General features: G+C 42.2%; 1 protein-coding gene across 2 annotated transcripts in view; it reads right to left on the bottom strand.

The window, feature by feature from the left end:
* The window catches only part of pcxa (pyruvate carboxylase a), a 493922-nt gene that overhangs the window by 191897 nt on the left and 280590 nt on the right, over positions 1–21435 (bottom strand). For both annotated transcript variants that reach the window (XM_060936332.1, XM_060936333.1), the window contains one exon: positions 1338–1520. In XM_060936332.1, coding sequence (XP_060792315.1) covers positions 1338–1520 — 183 coding nt within the window. The remainder of the gene's footprint in view (positions 1–1337; positions 1521–21435) is intronic.

The following is a 21435-nucleotide window of genomic DNA, read 5'->3' on the forward strand; positions in this document are numbered from 1 at the left end:
CTCCTACTCTACTGTTTATTACAACACAGCACCCAGCTCAGCGGGCACTGAGCTCATGATGGGAAATAAACCATGTGAGCAGAACAGGAGCTACGAAAGAAACCGTGCAAAGAAGAAAGAGGCAGAAAATAAACCATGTTTGTGCGTGTAGTCGGTATAAAGAGACGTCTCATCCTGCTCAAAAGAGTCTGAGCTTTTTCACCTGATATTTAATAGAGTAAGGGAAGAAAGGTATACGCGCGTGTGTGTGTGTACATGCACAAAAAGTAAACATGATCAAGAGACACCAAGGCAGAGAGAATGTATTGTGACAAAACTCAGGGTCCACAATAAAGTGGAACATTAAAAGGTTCCCCGACTGTCTACACTTCGGCGCTCAGCTGTAGCCCAACACAGCTGCTCTCACTCCCTCGCTTGACTACTCATTCAGACTCTCTCTCTCCCTCTCTCTCTCTCTCACACACACACACCTTTATCAAAGGCAGCATTCAGTCAATTTTTAAGGCAGAGCTGACAGGGCGGGGGGGATTTGTTTAACGGAGGATGCACAAAGCCCTACATTTACTTTTGCGAGTGTCCTGTTCTTACACAAGCATTACACGAACACAACACACTTAATTCCAGCTGATCGAGGGAAAACATGACCTAAAAAAGCCCTCCTCAACACTTCAGCAGAAATAGCTGTGGCCTCCAATCACTGCGCTCAATTTATAGACATCACTGGGCTGTCTGGGAAATGTAGAACGTGTGTGTGTGTGTGTGTGTGTGTGTGTGTGTGTGTGTGTGTGTGTGTGTGTGGACGACAGGCCAGCGTGACTCATTCCATATAATTAGACTCAAGTTCTGAACTCCTACATCTTCAAAGTAGAGAAATTTCAGCTCTGCTCCAGAATGCAGGATGTGGAAACGGCATAATGTGGCATGATCATCCCTTTTTAGAAAAGACAGGTTTCCTAACTAGCTGCCTAAACATGACATCTAACGAACAGAACACGGTGCAAACATCCACACTACTCACTTTCAACCACTCGCTGTCCATCTCTTTCTCTCTGCATCCTGTCACTCTGTCCTCTCCCCGCTGCGGCTCATTAGACAGGCTGCCACTTTCAGCCGTGCATCTTTTCTTGACAAAGGCATCGGCGCTGTAAAACGTCAAACTGTTTTACACTGAACACGCATGGCGTTCTCGGCGCTTGTGCTTCAGTAAAGACCTCAGCTGAGGAATTCTGCTTTAATAAGCTTACTGAACTCGAGGGCTTCCTGGTTAATTACTGCAGTCCCATGAGGGGAATATAGGTTACCTGTTTGACCTTTAAAGCTGAGTGCTGGGCTCTTACCTTGACCCCACGCACGCGGAACTCTGCGAGGGCCCGGCTCATTTTGGCAGCGGCAGCAGGGAGGTCCTTACCGCTGGCAATGACTTTAACCAGGAGAGAATCGTAGTGTGGGGAGATCACAGCGCCCTGGAAGGCAGAGGCGCTGTCTAGCCGAATGCCCATCCCTTCACCGCTGCGAAAAACCTGCAGAGAGAGAGCGAGAGGCAAGTTTAAATTAATGTTACGAACAGAATCTTTACACTGAAATCATGTGTGTTCATCTTTGGAGGTTGCAATAAACAACCAGAGCGTGAGTGACGCAGTAGCTCACACGGCCGTACCATGAGAAACCGGACTCGTTTATAATTAGCTAAGCTGCTCTAATTGTTCTCATGAAGATCTTCCAAACAAAAACGATCAGAATCGAAATCCATTGAAAACTCGGAGAGGAGTAGCGATTTTCCTCAAAGTTTGTGAACTTGTTAATGAGAAATCACAAAACCAGGGAGTAACTTTTGTGCAGACTGATTAGATCTTCCAAACAAAACCATCATAATCAAAATCCACTGAAAACTCAGGAAGAAGTAACGATTTTTGTGAACTGCAGACGAGTGGACGGACAAGAGACGCCGCGTGATGGCAACAGCTCATCGCCTACGGCCGGTGAGCTAATAATGACATTATTTTTATTATTATCATCATCTCATCTCATTATCTGTAGCCGCTTTATCCTGTTCTACAGGGTCGCAGGCAAGCTGGAGCCTATCCCAGCTGACTACGGGCGAAAGGTGGGGTACACCCTGGACAAGTCGCCAGGTCATCACAGGGCTGACACATAGACACAGACAACCATTCACACTCACATTCACACCTACGGTCAATTTAGAGTCACCAGTTAACCTAACCTGCATGTCTTTGGACTGTGGGGGAAACCGGAGCACCCAGAGGAAACCCACGCGGACACGGGGAGAACATGCAAACTCCACACAGAAAGGCCCTCGCCGGCCACGGGGACCTTCTTGCTGTGAGGCGACAGCGCTAACCACTACACCACCGTACCACCCTATTATTATTATTATTACTACTACTACTATATCCTTTTTCTAGACTTTTGTGGAACTGAACACCACCAATGGTCTTAAGACACAAACAAAATGATATGAACAAGCAATGCTGGGTCTGATTTCTTTATAGCCCGGACTGTAGATGCATAGATTTTATATATGTATTTGGGCTGATATTGTTCAGCTCATGTTGCTGATGGACCTGGAACATGTCATAAGCAGTGATAAAGAAGGCACGTGTGAAATACATTCAGAGGTGTCATGAACACGAACAAAGTTGGTTATCGTTCAAATTATTTTTTTACGCCATTTTGATTGGCTGAGAAAACTGCAAATAACTGCCTATAAATAATGATCTGCTCATGCGCAGCTACTTCGCACGATTGTCAACATGGCCCGCTTCCCTAAATTGATAGACAATGAGTTGGCTTGTTTAACTGAAAGTAAAAACAATGAAAAAAAAAAACACACAAAAAACCTTGTTGCGCAAACTTTATAAATCAGTATTCAAAAAAATAATAAAACATTTATTGAATTCAGTTTTCACAAAATATCGTGATTTGTTAGTATCTCGCAAGCAATCATCTGCCAATGCCGAAAGCAGAAGCAAAGAATTGCTTGCTTGCCACTAACAAATCGCAATATTTTGTTCAACTTCGTCCAATAATTGCTTATTACTTGCTCTTTCCACTAATGTTTTTCAAAAATGCCTAAAACAGACAGAGGACACACACTGCCCAAACAAAGTACAAATTCCACAAAAGGACGGACAGGTGACAGAACCAAAACCAATAGCCAAATGTATGTGAACACCTGTACATCACACCCATGAGCCTTCCACAAAGGTGTTGCCACAAAGATGGAAGCACGCAATTGTAGAGAAAGTCTCTGAACACTACAGCATGAAAATGGCCCTTCACTGGAACTCAGAGGTGAGGAACCCAAATCTGTTCCAATTCCAGCATGATGCTGTCTCTGCGCACAAAGGGTGATGATACACGGGGCAACTTTTTGGGCAATATTGCCGAGCAATGTTGCTGGCAACGGGCAACTAGGTGAGACAGAGGGCAACTTTTCAGGGCAACTAACAATGGGCAACAACAGTTAGCAACGGCAGTTTACAGTTAGCTAAAAAAAAATCGATGTCTTAATTTTTGCTGTGACCATTTAATCAAGCTGTCTGTTGTTTTTTAGAGCTTTGGTGAGGTAAATTCCTCCATATAGAATATTAAAATAACTTACCGGCGTAAAAACAGATGAGGAGTCTCTCCATCTCTTCACTCCACTGACACTGAGCGGCTGCCATATTTGTTTGAAATTTCTGATCCGAACCTCACCGGAGGCCACATGACTCGATACTCACGATCTGATTGGCTTATCTCAAAAAGTTGCCAGAGATTATCAAAACCATTCAGAAAGAAACAATGTTGCCCAATCTCAATAGAAAAGAGTCAAAACGCAATTGCCCAGCAAAATTGCTCGGCAACATTGCCCAAAAAGTTGCCCCGTGTATCATCACCCAAAGTGTGGTCTATGAACACACAGTATGAACACAAGGCAGATGTGGAAGAAAATGAGCGACCTTCATACAGCCTTGAACCTCGACACTGACCCACACTTGGCCTTCTCACCTGAAATCGATGCCTGACCTCACGAATGCTCTTGTGGCTGAATCTGCAGAGACACTTTCCAAAATCGAGTGGAAAGTCTTCCCAGAAGAGTGGAGGTTATAACAACAGTAAAGGAAATCCAACTCCATATTAATGCCCATGGTTTTGGAATAAGCCGTCCAATGAGCCCATATGGGTGTGATGGTCAGGTGTCCATATACTTTTGGTCATACTGAGTTGAGAAAAAAAACCTTTTTTTTGGTAAAATCAGAGGAAATGTAGTAGAGCATTATGGTGAAAGAGTGATTCTAGCGAGCCAGGCTACATGACAAGCAATATAATTGTTCTAATGGCTAGAGAAACAGCTTAGGGGCCAAAAGATCGTCTGTTCGATTCCCTGGACCAACAGGAATGGCTGAAGTGCCCTTGAACAAGGCACCTAACACTCCCTACTGCTCCAGGTATGTTGTACGTCACTTTGGATAAGAGCGTCTACTAAACGCCTGTTATGGAAAGTAATGTAAAATGTTCTTAACAGCACAAACTACTGAAGTAACAAAGCCATTTTTGACACTTTTTTGAAGTAGTCGTCTTACTTGAGAAAGAAATTGGTACGATTTTATTTGATCAAACAATGGAAAACACCAAAAATGGTGCTGACCCCATACGGCATGTCCATGTCCAGTACTCTTGGTACTTCTTAGTAACAAGATTCAGGACAGGTATGTAATAATGGTCCAGTCAAAAAACAGAAATAACAATGACAAAATGTGGGTTCGTCGATTTGTTACAATCCGGTGTTCTGTACTATCGATTATCAAGGAGACACTGTGCCAAAGAACCTATCAGGAATCAGTCAGATCTAAGCAGATCCAAGTTTAAAGTAAAAACCTTCCGATTACACGTTTTTAAAAAGTGGTTTTGCAAAACACTTTTTACAAACTGAGGCGAGGCAAGGCAAGTTTATTTATATAGCGCATTTCATACACAGTGGCAGTTCAATGTGCTTTACAGAGGTAAAAGCAAAACAGTTAACAATAGAAAATAAAATTACTAGTGCTGTCAAGCGATTAAAATATTTAATCGCGATTAATGTCGCGACGGTCATAGTTAACTCGCGATTAATCACAATTTAATCGCACATTTTTGTCACATGAAAAACCATTGTAATTCTCTTATCAGCATAAAGTGAATGGGCTTGCTTTGTGCCAATGTTTTTTTTTATTGCAAAGCATAACACGTCTTGACACAGCCACTGCAAAGCGAAACCTAAGCCGAGCACCGGTGTGGGGCTAGCAAAAGAACCATGAGTGAAGTGAGACAGGTTACACAGTGATGGTAGGCTTGACATGCTTGATTATAATATAAAGTACACTATTATATTAAGTTTAAGTTGTTCGTTGATAAATATTGCATTGAATCTGATCTTTACTGTTTCAGCTCACTTAACACATTTTGTACTTTTACACTTTCTGCCTGTTGATGCGTTGCGCTGTCCAATCAGAGGCGGCCAAATTTGCATATTACAGGAAAGATTTCTGGGATAGCATTGAGTTTACAGTTCAGAGGGATCTGGCTTCTTTAGACGCTGTCTTCTTAAAACTGAATGAATATTTAAAAAGAGCCAAATGAGCCAGTCTTTTGAACGGCTCTTTTCAAAGAACGGATCACAAAGATGCGGATCCCATCAAAGAGCCATAAATCCCATCTCTACTAGCGCGCCCTGCCCGCGCTGGTTCTTTGGGGGGGGGGGCAGAGGACTCTGGCTGTGCGGGGCGTGGCATTACAGTCTAGCTGCTAAGCAAAGTCTCTGTTCCAAGTTCCTGGCAGTTTCAAAAGCTTATGAAAAACCTACATCATGTCACAGAGCGTTAATCTCGCGATAAAAATAATTATCGCCGTTAAAATTGAGTCAAGTTAACGCGTTAATAACGCGACATTTTTGACAGCACTAAAAATTACATGAAATAAATGGGGAAGAAGAGAGAAAAAAATAAGAAGAATTAAACAATAGTAGAAATAAAATAATAAAATGAAGTAAAAGTTCAGTAAAAACAGCAGAATTAAATAGAATAAAAGTTAAGTAAAGTTTAAAACATGCAGAGACTGTAAAAGTTAAGTAAAGTTTAAAATATGTAAAGATGACGATATTTATCAGTTAGCAGAAACCGTCTGAGAACAGCTTGGTCTTTAGTCTAGATTTGAAGCTTCCAAGAGCAGGAGCATGTTTGATGTCCTCTGGCAGTTGGTTCCATAGCTGTACTGCATAGTAGCTAAAAGCTGCTTCACCACACTTTGTTTTAACAACAGGTTTTACCAGTAAATTTTTCTGTTTCGATCTGGTAGATCTGATTGGGTTAGGCCGCCGCAACATATCAGAGAGGTAATTGGGCCCTGTACCATTTAGAGATTTGTACACCAGCAGCAATGCTTTAAAGTCAATTCTGTAGCTTACTGGAAGCCAGTGAAGGGACCTTAGAATTGGAGTAATGTGCTCTGTTCTTTTTGTTCGTGTGAGAACCCTGGCCGCTGCATTTTGAACCAGCTGAAGTCGTTTGATGGTCTTTTTTGGCAGGCCTGTGAAAAGGCCATTGCAGTAATCAACCCTACTAGAGATGAAGGCATGTATACGTTTTTCCAGATCATTTTTTGACACAAGTCCTCTTAGTTTGGAAATGTTTTTAGGTGATAAAATGCCGATTTAGTGATTGCTTTCATGTGACTGTCAAAGTTTAGCTCGCTGTCAATGAAAACACCAAGATTTTTAACCATATCTTTTGTTTTAATCCCCTTTGTGTCAAGAATAGTGGTAATCCTGAGTCTTTCATCTTTTTTTCCCCCCAAATAGAATTACTTCTGTTTTATCTGTGTTCAGCTGGAGAAAATTTTGTGACATCCAGTTGTTGATTTGGTCGATACACTGGTAGAGACATTCAAGGGGGGTATAATCATTAGCTGATAGAGCAAAATAAATTTGGGTGTCATCTGCATAGCAGTGATACAAAATTGAGTTGTTCTTGATACAAAAGTCATAGCAACATAATTCAGCCCAGAGGTATTCTTCATGTGAAATTTGTTGGCGATTGGCTGAAAACTGAGGGAGAAATAGCGTCCTAAAAACATTAGGAGGATAATAAGAAGAGGAAGAAGAATAAAGTGGAAAGATCCTGAGTGAGAGTAACAATTTGTGCCAGCGCTGCTAACGCAAATTATGTAACAGTGGGCTGGCAAAGTAGATTATTTCTCTCTAACAGCATATCCCAGATTGATTTACTCCATAACAGTTCAATGATTGTTTTTTTTTTTTATTAATTACTCAATAACATGACAGTCTTCTGTTTACAATTCTGCTTGATGATGATGAAGAACTTCCATGAGCCAAGTTTGTTCCTGTTATCATTTACATTATAGCAGCTATAAATGGTCATTCCTTCATCAGCCTCTTTTTTTTCCCCCTCACTCCTGAAGTTGAAGCTGCTTGTCTGAAAGAGAAAATGGAGTGCCTTATGTCTTGACTTTTCTGACCTTTCATTCCTGTGTCGAAAAAAATGTTACCTCCAAAGCACTGACGTTAGAGACCCGTTCCAAAAATCGATAATAAATAAATGTCCCCTCACAAAAAGCATCACACTTACCGTATGTGCACACAAGTCCCTGTACACTCATCGGCTGCTTTAATAGGAACTTGTTCTTGATTCTAAGATTCAGCTGGAGAAAATTTTGTGACATCCAGTTGTTGATTTGGTCGATACACTGGTAGAGACATTCAAGGGGGGCATAATCAAACTGAGCAAACAGAACAGAGAGCACTTTCCTTGAGATGATGCTCCTCTTTATTTCAGGAGGGAGAGAGAGAAAGAAAGAAAGATTACCCCTACACACAACCATCAAGTGTGGTCATCATTTGCTGTTGCAGTTGTGCTCTTTCAACCCTGGCAGAAAATCGAGCCATCAGAGTGCTGATAGTGATGTGCAAGAGAAGGAGAGTGAGAAATGGAGAAGGAGAGAAAAACAGGAAGAGAGAAGAAAGAATAAAACAAAAGAACGATTTGACTCTGTATAGGGACTCATCCAGAGTGGTTACATTTACTTAAGAGCAGGTGTATTTTTGCTTCGGTTATTAAACAGGAGATTACAGTGACACGCAAAATCGTGAAGCGTTACCATATCTCACTATCCGATCAGTCCTACCACTTAAACGGAAACATTGTTAATCCTATAAGACTTAAGCCGAGGCCTAAAATTGCTTATTTTTACATGACAGCAGACTTGATTAGGAGTAAGTACACAAAACAGAACTGTTTTAAATAATAATAAAAAAGCTACCGTATTTTCCGGACTATACGTCGCTCCGGAGTTTAAGTCGCATCAGCCAAAAAATGCATTATGAAGACGAAAAAAACATATATACGTCGCACCGGACTATAAGTCGCACTTTTCTGAAGGGTTATTCTATCCATAGAATCTGTGATTGTATCTGATAAGCGGCGCGTGGTTACTGCGCGACTGCATTGTTTATTCAATAAACGAACAGCTGAGCAGCGATAACGTGCCCTTTGCCCTGTAAGTAGCCTAGTCTGATTATTTTAAATATCTACTACTATCTTTAATACTATCCCTATCGTTATTACTAATAGCCTATATTATTATTATTATTATAACTAATATTAGTAGCCTATTACTGATGCATTAATCAGTTTGCTTTTAGAATATTTTTAGCGGTAGGGCTTATTATCGCCCCATGGCTCTTTCATCTGTGTTATTAAAGCTGTAGTCATCATCAAGGAGAGTCATTCTTCATTTTTGTCGAATTTTATTTCATTAAATCAGAGGTCAAGTAGGCTATAGGTATATCATCTCCAAAGACAACCGTCTAGTGAAAAAAAAAAAACAACCGCTTTTAAATCCCCTACTTAAATCCTTAAAAAGAGTAATTTAACTCATGTCTTGTGTGATCTGATCTCCAATGGTGAAATAAACCGGTTGTGATATGAGTAGTCTGTTATTTTAGAAGATACATTTAATATATAATTTAATATATAGCCTAATAAAAATAATATTTTATAACACATCACGACATATTACTGTCTGTAACTGTTCGTCACTAAAGCGTTTTCTAAGATCATAATGTCTGATATTATTATTATTTTACACACACAATAAGCGCATGTGCGTAAAGTTATAGGAAACCATCCCCCGCCTTTTTTTTTTTTTGAGTCGCCGGACCCACCCACCTCCTGCGTTCCGGGACCTCCCACTTCACAAATTAAGCACTGCCTAAAATCATTACATAACTTATTTAAATAACTATAGGCCTATCATTAATAATAAAACACAGGTCAATCAAGTTTATCAAGCTGACGATTTCACTCCAAATCAGCAAATCCATTGAATTCCTCATCCTCGGTGTCGCTTCTGAACAACTCTGCCTCCAGCGGCAGATGAAGCGCCGTTTCCTCTTCTTCTGCGTGGCTGTCGTCAGACTCAGCATCAGCTCCAGTTATTCCGCGGTGAAAGAAAAAAACCATATATACGTCGCACCGGAGTATAAGTCGCATGGCTAGCCGAACCATGAAAAAAAGTGCGACTTATAGTCCGAAAAATACGGTATTCTTGTGCTGTATATACATTATTATTCTATCTACATTCACTGGATATGAGCAATCACGCACTCTGATTGGCTAATCTACTACTAGGCTATCAGCTCATATACCGTGAGTAGAGAAAAACAAAATGGCGGAGTGTGTTACTCGAAAACAAAACCCCCAAAAAAGCAACAAAATATGGAATACAAGATCAACCGTGAGCTACTGCTCACTTACATACTGTATCCCCCTGCTCTCGCTTATATCCGAATGCAGGCGATCAAAGGAATAGGACACTTATTATGAATGTTGACCTCAACAAATAATTAACCCAGAAACAAGTAAGTAAAGAGCAGGGTCTCTCCCCAGGGATTTCAAATAGCATCCTGGTAAACGGTCATTTTGAAATAGCATTTTGCTTCTTGATACAGCATCAAAATCCACACTATACGTTTCGTAAATACATTTTGGTAAACAGGAAGTCGATGTGCGACAGACCTGAAAACGGTATACACGATATAGAACCCCAAGCTGAAGCTCGGTACCAAATATCAAGCAGCTGTGATTTGTAGTTGCTGAGAAAAGTGTTAGGAAAATTTTGTAAATCCATGCTATACTGTATGTTTCATAAATACATTTAGTCGGTAAACAGGAAGTCGACGTGTGACAGACCTGAACACGGTATACACAGTATAGAACCCCAAGCTGAAGTTTGGTACCAAGTTGCTATGATTTGTGATTGCTGAGAAAAAGGGTGTTTCGGATGGACGGAAATATGGAGAGACGGACAGGGGTAAACCAGTACATCCCCCTCCTTCGGAGTGGGGGTATAAAAAGTATTTGATGGTAAGAACATATCTTTTTTTTTTATTATTTTTTAAAAATATCTCATTCTCATCTCATTATCTCTAGCCGCTTTATCCTGTTCTACAGGGTCTCAGGCAAGCTGGAGCCTATCCCAGCTGACTACGGGCGAAAGGCGGGGTACACCCTGGACAAGTCGCCAGGTCATCACAGGGCTGACACATAGACACAGACGACCATTCACACTCACATTCACACCTACGGTCAATTTAGAGTCACCAGTTAACCTAACCTGCATGTCTTTGGACTGTGGGGGAAACCGGAGCACCCGGAGGAAACCCACGCGGACACGGGGAGAACATGCAAACTCCACATAGAAAGGCCCTCGCCGGCCACGGGGCTCGAACCTGGACCTTCTTGCTGTGAGGCGACAGCGCTAACCACTACACCACCGTGCTGCCTTTTTTAAAATATCTATTTATTTAAAACAATCAGTTACAAAGTTAAAAAAAAAAGCAAGACAAATGAAAAAATAAAAAAAGAACCATCAATAAATATCCCACTAAGACCTAAAGATAGACACATGCACGTATCCATGAAATACAGACACAGAGTAAAAAGTTGTTTTTTTTAATCGCATTTTTTCACAAACAACTGCTGTCATTTCGCCGGTTTGTTTACATTCCAAGTGGAAATAATTTTGTCGGAGATTTTGTATAAAGTTTTTATGTATCGAATTTGCTAAAAATAAAAATGCCCCGTTTCTCAAAATCCAGTGAATGTGGATAGAATAAAACAGTTATGCCACTCAAATCTCATCGCACATGGCTTATAGCTGACTCGGTGCTATGCGCCTCACCGGCTATCGGCTCATGTACGACTCCGTTTCGTGGAATAACTGTTAAATATTATTTTACATGCACCATGCTTAAAGGTCCCATGGCATGAAATTTTCACTTTCTGAGGTTTTTTAACGTTAAAATGAGTTCCTCTGACCTTCTTAAGTCACCCCAGTGGCTAGAAATTTCATAATGTGTAAACCAAACTATGCCCAATATTTGAGAATGGCGCGTCAAAACGGCGCGTTGAGAAGCTCTTCCCTTGCCGACGTCAGCAAGGGAGATGATCCCCACGCCCCCCCCTCTGGATTCCCACCTACCGTATGGATTGCCCGCCCAGTTGTAGTGACTAGACCATAGAGGACACAACATGGCACCACCTAAGCGAGCGAAACATGGAAATTGCGCTGTACATGGATGTGGCAACACAGAAAGGAGTCTGTTTTTACTGCCGACGGGAGAGCCCCTGAAGATGCAGTGGCTTAATTTTATTTACTTCAATAATACGCCGTCGAGTCTACCTAAGACGGTGTATGTTTGTTGGAAGCATTTTACTGATGAATGTTTCCACAACTTGGGACAGTACCGGGCAGGTTTTGCACATCAACTGTTACTGAAGCCTGGGTCCGTACCAAGCATCCCTGCCGCATCAGCCACAAACACCGAACAAGTAAGTGTATAACTGGTCGTTTTGCCGTGTTTTAAAATCGGTGCCACGTTAGCCTTGCAATGGCTACATTAGCTGTGCAGCTAACCGCTTCCTGCAGTTAGCCAGGTACTCTGTGCTACAAAACCAAAAAGCATGCAGCATGCTCTGTTATAATAGCCAATCAAAACAGTTTTTAAAAAGACACCCACATTCTTTTTTTAAGTCACTCGTTCATTTTATTTGTTTGTTTGTTCAGTAAAAACCCAAACATTTGTTGAATTTATTTGAATTTATCCTCGCGTCGCACCTTAATGACGTCAGCGCACGGTATTTTTCCCTTCGCGGTTTGTTCCTTCTCTCTTGCCATAGTAAGACACCCACATCCGCTTGTTCTGACTAGACCCCGAAGCCGCCGCCAGGCGCCGCTAAAACCGCCATTTAGAATTTGAGCCGCCGCCAGCCAATAATTTTGTAAGCCAATTTGAGCCGCTATCTAATAAAATTTGGCTGAGCCACTAAGAATTGTGTCCATCAAATAATGGGTTTATCCACATCATGAGCTACAAGAAAAGTGACACAAACATGATCAACTGTACACACTAGTAGTAACACAATAGAGACGTATAGGCATACACTGTAGAGATTTAGAACTGATATCACAGCACAGAGAGCCACCACAAGCTTGCCGTTGTGACTACCTGTCTGGCTTCCCGCCCCTCACACCGTTACCACGATACACTGGGGAACCCGGGAACCCACCCAGAGCATCAATCGACTCCGATATCGACGAGATGGCTGCATTCTTTGCCGCTGCTGAGGGAAAGTGTAAAGGTATTTTTTTGTTTGTTTGTTTCACATACTTCGAGATTGATTAAAAAAAAAAAAGTACTCCACCAGTCTACTTTCATCATAGTAAGATAGCTGCCAGTCCTTCACTGGTCATTGCTAGTGAGAGTAGATAGCTAGATGCCTTCCTCGAACAATCCAGATTAGCTTATTATTAGCATTGAACTACAATCTTGCTAGATTTATATTTACAATGAAGTAAGAGACCAGGGGACCTGTGGTAATTTGCTATTTATTCCCCCCATTTGTTTGATCCGTTCGCCCGGATATATGCCACACAGTGACGTCCAGTATCAGCCATTTGTAGCCATAAACATTTTGGTGGCTGCAGCAGCCATTAAGGTTTTGGCTGAGTCAGCTAGCCAGCCAATAATTTCATCAGCCAGCCATTATCCTGAAAACAAACGGCTTCGGGGTCTAGTTCTGACCCACTGGAGGTAGCGTCACAGTGCTGTTAGCCAATCAGAGGTAACACGTTTACATGTCATGAATATTAATGATAAGACCCGCCCCCACCCTCTACCCTTCCCCGCCTCCTGCTTCTCATTAGCAAAACGACGCACTGGGAAAAGCGCTGAAATGGGGCTTTCTCCCAGGAGGCTATATCTACGTGCCGAGGGTTCATTTCGAGAAAGGCTGCGGATATAACATCCGGAAACCTCCACGAGCCCGTTTAAAGCATCAACAAACCACCATGCCATGGGACCTTTAATAAACTGAAGTCTTGAATTCGACTTGAGTTTGTAATACATGTGTGTGCACAAGCAAGCACTGCATGTTTTAATACACAGCATTTTAATGCATTTGTGATGCAACTATATTGATAAATCTTCTAAAATGAAATTTTAAGGTAAAATATCTCACTGAAGAACAAGCTTGGCATTTCAGAAGTGACTCATCCTGCATTATAGATCTGACAGAATACATTCGCTCGTGATGTTCTTGTCTTAATCTTCCTTTGCTGAGTTATACCATTTATTATTTATTTATTAAGAGGGATTGCTTAACAAGAAATCACCAGAACCTTATAAAATAAAACCAGACAGTATTTGAGTACAGAATAATATAGCTCTATCTATCTGTCTGTTTTTCTCAGAATTTTGAACATGTATATTTAAAATAACCCTGAAGTGCAGCCCTTGTTAGCGTACGCTACCGTTCAAAAGTTTAGGATCACCCAGACAATTTTGTGTTTTCCATGAAAAGTCACTTTTATTTACCACCATAAGTTGTAAAATGAATAGAAAATATAGTCAAGACATTTTTCTGGCCATTTTGAGCATTTAATCGACCCCACAAATGTGATGCTCCAGAAACTCAATCTGCTCAAAGGAAGGTCAGTTTTATAGCTTCTCTAAAGAGCTCAACTGTTTTCAGCTGTGCTAACATGATTGTACAAGGGTTTTCTAATCATCCATTAGCCTTCTGAGGCAATGAGCAAACACATTGTACCATTAGAACACTGGAGTGAGAGTTGCTGGAAATGGGCCTCTATACACCTATGGAGATATTGCACCAAAAACCAGACATTTGCAGCTAGAATAGTCATTTACCACATTAGCAATGTATAGAGTGGATTTCTGATTAGTTTAAAGTGATCTTCATTGAAAAGAACAGTGCTTTTCTTTCAAAAATAAGGACATTTCAAAGTGACCCCAAACTTTTGAACGGTAGTGTACGGTAGATTTCAGTGCCTTAGAGTTTTGCTCTCTGGAATGGTTAAACGCTGATGCACAGGTAGAACTTAAAGCCAGGATAGGCAATTTATTTTAGAAGCACTTGTTACATTTCTTGAAATTCTGTTTACATCCTGACAGCAATGAATACATCATACACTCCGTAATCAGTCAACTGTGGCAGTCGCAGCGCTGTAAAAAGCCCACTCGATCCTTTCAATCAGACTGAATGAAATGACTGGATGGCCTAACTACCCGTCTACCGACCTACTCTGCCCGTGCAGTCATCGTGCGCGACTGAAGCTTTCCACAAGGCTACGCAGACACACTGCAGGCATACTGCTAAAGCGAGCGAGCTAGTTGACAGCTGAGAGTACTAACAATAGCCATGTTTGCTGTTGACATTTCATTATGATAATGATGGGTGTTTTCTTACATGTGAAATGAGACATGTAGTTGGGTATGAGAATGAGGCACTACATTTACACTCCCCCACCCCATGCTCTCTCTTGTGGACTCATCCTCCAGCAATGGTCAGGCAGTGCACGTTAATGTGTTTTGGAGGAATGGCTTTGGAGGAAGGCCTGAATGGAGGCATGGGATTCTTCAGTTGGATATTCTCAAAATCTAGCTTACTCTTGCAGGTTTCTCCAACATTGTCTACCCAGGCTTTAATAATGTACTTACAAGTCTATCGTCATCTTTAAAGGTGGCATTAAAGTCACCTTTAGTAACCAAAAAACACCACTGATTAATCTTCTGACAGAAGACTGACAGACAGACATTGTGGTGGAAAGTACTCAATTAATTGATGATACATCCTCCCCCCCCCAAAAAAAAAAAAAAATCAGCTGTTACCTCGTGAGAAGACCGGAAATCTATCCATCCATCCATTATCTCTAGCCACTTTATCCTGTCCTACAGGGTCGCAGGCAAGCTGGAGCCTATCCCAGCTGACTACGGGCGAAAGGCAGGGTACACCCTAGACAAGTCGCCAGGTCATCACAGGGCTGACACATAGACACAGACAACCATTCACACTCACATTCACACCTACGCTCAATTTAGAGTCACCAGTTAACCTAACCTGCATGTCTTTGGACTGTGGGGGAAACCGGAGCACCCGGAGGAAACCCACGCGGACACGGGGAGAACATGCAAACTCCACGCTGGCCGCTGGGCTCGAACCCACGACCTTCTTGCTGTGACGCGACAGTGCTAACCACTACACCACTGTGCCACCCCAAGACTGGAAATCAATGTGGTAAATTAAATTTTTAATCAAAATGCAGCACTGTATTATTAAAAGAGTTGAAAAGAGATGACTAAGTATGGCTGGAGAGTTAGGTGAAAGTGGTCAACACCAACGCATGACACCTCCTGATTGAAGGGCCCCGCCATACCAGTGCCAGTAGTCAAGGATAAGGGGCCGAAACTGGCTGGTACGGTATCCTCCTGATGATGTAGCTAGTCGGATCCAGGAATGGAGCTGTTAGCTATGAAGCATCTCCTGTCGGTGTTTGTGCCCCCCCAATGATCGGGCTTTGAACATCCCTTACCCCGACTCTGTGCCACGAAAGAAAGAAAGAGAAACGGATTAAAAGAAAGAAGAGAGAGACAGAGGGACAAAGAAAGAAAGAAAGAAAGAAAGAAAGAAAGAAGACAAAGACCAAGAAAAAAGAAAGAAAGAGACCAAGAGAACGAGAAAGAACTAGATAGAACTCGACGCCAACGGCGTCAATGGGGATGCCTCCGCCTGGTCGATTACACGCCTTATTAAGTTGTGATTTGGGGATGGACATTTGACCTCACAGTAATTTTGACCTGGTGAAATTACTTGTATCAGCCTTGGAGATATTGTGTTCACAAGGTTTTCGGACGGACATTTGACCTCACAGTGACCTTGACCTTAGACCTTTTGATCTCAAAATCTAATCAGTTCATGTTTGTCCCAAAGCACACAAATGGTGAAAGTTTGGTGAAACTCCTTTCATTTGCCTTTGAGATATCGCGTTCACAAGGTTTCGGGACGGACGGACAGACGCACGGACAGATGGACAACCTGAAAACATAATGCCTCCTGCACCTTACGGTGGCGGAGGCATAAAGAAAAAACGGACAAAGAAAAAAAAAGAGCGATAGCAAGAGAAAAATAAACAACAAAGAGAAAGAAAGGAGAGAGAGAGAGAGAGAGAAGACAAGCTGGCGTTCATGGCTTCCCGAGGGCTGCACTTTGCTGTGCTCATTATCTCGTAAATGCCTTACACAGGAGAACTTGCAGGGAGATATATATTTTTTAAGATGCAAGATCAGAGAAAATCATGCCAAGCTCCACATGAATCACACGTTCTTTTCTCCATCACTCGCTCCGTATCATCTCCCAGTGTAGCACGGTTGTAGAGGGAGATAAAGGTAGCCTGTGGCAGCTGCTCCTCCTCAACCAGCAAGAACGCACTATAGGAGGACACAATGTTCCAGGAGCAGCGTTATCCCCTCCTTATCGACCAGTGCTGTCTACTGGGGCAGAAATCTGGGCCTTGAACACAACCAACCTGCAAAACCCATCTGCAGTGCGGAGAGGAAAGAGATGTTCTCGGATGGTAACAAGTCTGCTTTCCAGGCCTCTGATAATGAGCGCGATGGTGAACGAAAGAGAGAACGGAAAGTTTTAAGCACAAATCCGACTACGGCTGAGTTTCTGTTAACCAAGTATGGTGCAACTTCCAGCAAGCCACAGCAACACGGATAATCACAGAAACCCAGATATTTTTAGTGTAAATGATATACAGCATGTCAAAAAATATGTCAATGTGGGAAAGCTACGAATATCCACCCTTTACCATCACACCTGCTTAAATCAAGTCTGATAAAGATAGGAGTAAGGGTGAGAAAATTTTACACTGTGATACCCATGTCAAAAAATATCACAAATATATCAAGAAGCAGCAGAGCAACAGTAAAAGTGTCAGGTGTGTAGAAACATGGGACATGCAAGCGACATTAGACAAGCAATTTATAGAAGGATTATTGTAGGATCAGAACTGTACTGTGTGTGTGTGTGTTTGCACAAGATTTGTTTCCACTTCATTTCGTTTAGTTTAATTTTATTTGACGGGCAATAATGGGGAATAAAAGGAATGACTTTTAAAAGGCATGTTTTTACAGCCTCCATATACACAACTGTCAAAAGACTGGACACACCTACTCATTTATAGGTTTTTCTGTATTGTACAGAATTGTGTATTGTACAGATGGAAATGAATACTTAAGTCTGAGTGAAAAATACTGTGGCGAGTGTACAGCATGGAAGAAGAATCTGGAGACAGAAATCTTACGCTACGTTCACACTGCAAGGCTTAATGCTCAATTCCGATTTTTTTGTGAAATCCGATTTTTTTGTGAGGTCGTTCACATTAACAAATATATGCGACTTGTATGTGATCCTCAGTATGAACGAAAAGCGACCTAAAAGTGTTCCGCATGCGCATTGCAGGATACGACGACGTCACACGCAGTGAGCATGGCCAGTGTTTACGGAAGTAAAACCGCCCGGTTGCGGTATGACTCATCCAATCTAGCTTGAATAGCTGCATCCCCCCAAATGGAAATCAGCTCCCTAACCTCTGCGTCCTTCCATTGAGAAGATTCTGAACCTTCACAGCCTGAAGCGTCCCTCACATTGATGTCATGCGCAGGGGCGCAGATACGTTTTTTGAACTGGGAGGGACAAAAAACTGGGGGGGACAAAGCTGCCAGCAAACCAACCCCAACCCCGATATGCCTGTCAAACTTGTTGTTAGTAACCATAGCAACCAAGCTCGAGCTTGCAACCTGTGCAGTCCGCGCAGCTCAACCAACCGAATATCAGTATTTGTTTTATGTGAGTTGTTGCAACTATGTATACACTGCCGTGCACCTCAATAAACCGAATGGTAATTAGTCTTTTGATTTTTCCGTGAGGTTTGCCTTATACAAAGAAAGACAGCATAGACGTTTTTTCCTCCCTATAAGTGGGGGGGACCGAACGAGGTGAATTTAAATCTGGATGGGACGAGTCCCACCCTCTATCTGCGCCCGTGATTATGCGCCATGTTGTTGTAACTTTTTTTGAGAGACCCGCCGCCTACTTCAGCGCAGAATAGTGACGTTTGTGGCTTGTTGATGACGTGTAAGTTGGATGAATGCGACCTGGCGGTTCAGACTGAAGTCGCATATGAAAAGAGCGGATAGGAATCGGAATTAGGACCACATATCCAAACGGCCTGGGTCGGATTTGAAAAAATCGGATCTGTGTCGTTCATATTGTCAATAAAAGATCGGATACAGGTCACATATGGGCGAAAAGATCAGATTTGAGTCACTTCAGCCTGCAGTGTGAACGCAGCATTAGTTTCTCGGTCGTTAGCCTGTGCTACCTGCTCTTGATGGATAGCGCTGGCTTGACCGCTTTATCAGCATTCGTTAACACTACTGATGAACGCTACACCGGCTGGAAGATGACTTCATTGCTGCGCTGACGGTGCCGACTCGCGGTTAAGCTCGCGTTGGGCGATAAATTTTTGGTCCATCCTACTATAAATCAAAATCTGATTGGTTAATTCATCTGTCGTTTCCTACATAAACATACACTACCATGACCTTCTGTCCCCGCAAATTTAGTCCTAACCCAATGAGTGAGCAGCTCGAAACTCCTCTCAGCCTAGAGACACACACACAAAAAAAATCTCACTGGATAACTATTTTAATATTTTCAGGACAGTAACCCTTTCATTTCTGAAGCAAATTTGATAGAAAATGAGGCCAAATTAGAATTAGAAGACTATAATTATCATGAAATTATGAAAGAAATGAAATATAACATTTGAAATGCGGATATGTTTGGGCCTCTCTGAAGGTGTCCTGACAGTTCTCCTCTGATGACTATCTTCTACATTGTAGAACAATACTGAGGACATCAAAACAAAGAAAGAATATATGGAACATGTATATGTTATTTACCAGCTGGGAGGTCTGTATGGTGAAATACCGTGACTGAGGTCTTGAAAGTACTGAGTGAGGCCCTCTGGGCCGAGGTCGGTATTCAAGGCTGAGGTCACGGTATTTCACCATACGGACCGACCTTAAGCTGGTAAATAATATATTTATTTTTTTCTTTACCAAATTCATACTTGCCAACCCTCCAGATTTCGGCGGGAGGCTCCCGATTTTAGCCTCCGTCTCCCGATCATATTTGTTAAAAACTGGATAATCTCTGGATAAAACTGGGAAATCCCTAGTCTGGCTAACGCGACTGCAAAGCTCTACGAGCTATTGGTCTGGCCAAGATATTAAGCCCAACCATTTCCCAGAGCCTGTGGTTGACCCGCCTCCCTGAAATGCCTCAGTTTGCTACTGGTCGAAGCCAGAAAAGGCTGTGACGAAGCTTAAACCAATCACATCACTCTTTCCTCTGACGTATGCGACGCGACGGGGCTAAATGGTAGATTAAACCATAGACATCCTATTATTAAACTCTTACCGAAGCCGGTCGGGAGCAAGGCGAAAACATCCTTCCTTTCAATAAATACCTCCAGGGCTGCTCTTTGCTCCGTTTTCAGTGAGAACTTCCCGTTGAATGCTTTCAATACAGCATTCGTGAATGAAGTGGTTCCGGCATAGATTCTGTAAACAATCTATGGCTTCCGGTCGCAGTTCTACTACGTCACTGCCTTGAACACGCCTCTACCCAGGGCCGTTGGAGATGCTCAAAGTTGATTGGTTCCCGATTTTTCCGGAGCTTAGAAGAGCTGTAGATAGCCTGCCTGGCCAGACTAAGCTCGCAACAGGCCCTCGTGTTGCGTCACGCTTAGGATGGGCGGGCCCAGGCTAGGAAATCCCTACCGCCAAGTTAAAATACTCCCAATTATGTCCAATCAGAATCGTATGAGAAACACTGCTGATGTCAACTGATTTTTAACCAATCAACGACCAGAATGACAGTTACTTCCGTAATGTAGGAGTCATCCAGGCTGTCCGACATTATTTACAGGCAGTCATTCATCATGGCTACTAAACGGCAAAAATATGAATGCAAATACCAGGTTGCATGGGAGAATGAATTTCCATGGATAAGCAAATGTTCGACCAGCCAGTTACACATTTTAAGTTAAAGATACCTTAAATCAGAATATAATGGACATTTGAGTGTGAAATTAAACTAGTCTTCCATACTGTTTCAGAAACGAACTGTACAACTTCTAAAGTGTTTAGTGAAATTTTGCATGACAGAGAATTTGTTTGGTGAGTGTATTTGAATAGTGTGGTCGTGTCTTAGTGCTATTTTGAATTTATGTTTGAAAGTTTACAAGTGGGGCGGCACGGTGGTGTAGTGGTTAGCGCTGTCGCCTCACAGCAAGAAGGTCCGGGTTCGAGCCCCGTAGCCGGCGAGGGCCTTTCTGTGTGGAGTTTGCATGTTCTCCCTGTGTCCGCGTGGGTTTCCTCCGGGTGCTCTGGTTTCCCCCACAGTCCAAAGACATGCAGGTTAGGTTAACTGGTGACTCTAAATTGACCGTAGGTGTGAATGTGAGTGTGAATGGTTGTCTGTGTCTATGTGTCAGCCCTGTGATAACCTGGAGACTTGTCCAGGGTGTACCCCGCCTTTCACCCGTAGTCAGCTGGGATAGACTCCAGCTTGCCTGCGACCCTGTAGAACAGGATAAAGCGGCTAGAGATAATGAGATGAGAAGTTTACAAGTGAATTATCTGGAAAGTGATTGATTTTGATCGAGTTTTGAGGTTTTAAGTGAAAGATTACTAGTGAGTGTATTTTGGTCGTACTAAAATTTTGCATTCGAGTGAATTTCTTTGTGGAGTATATTTTGATAGTATGGTAGCATTTATAGTGCCATTTTTACATTTTGTTTGAAAACTTTCAGCCAAAGTTTGCAAATGAGCAAATTCCTTTGACGCATTCCGATAGGATTTTGATAGGATTTCTAGTGCTTTTTAAAAATTCTGTTGGAAAGTGTTTAATGAGAGAGATGCATTTTAGCAGTACTAAGACAGTG

Source organism: Neoarius graeffei, chromosome 12, assembly GCF_027579695.1.
Source record: "Neoarius graeffei isolate fNeoGra1 chromosome 12, fNeoGra1.pri, whole genome shotgun sequence".
Lineage (NCBI taxonomy): Eukaryota > Metazoa > Chordata > Actinopteri > Siluriformes > Ariidae > Neoarius > Neoarius graeffei.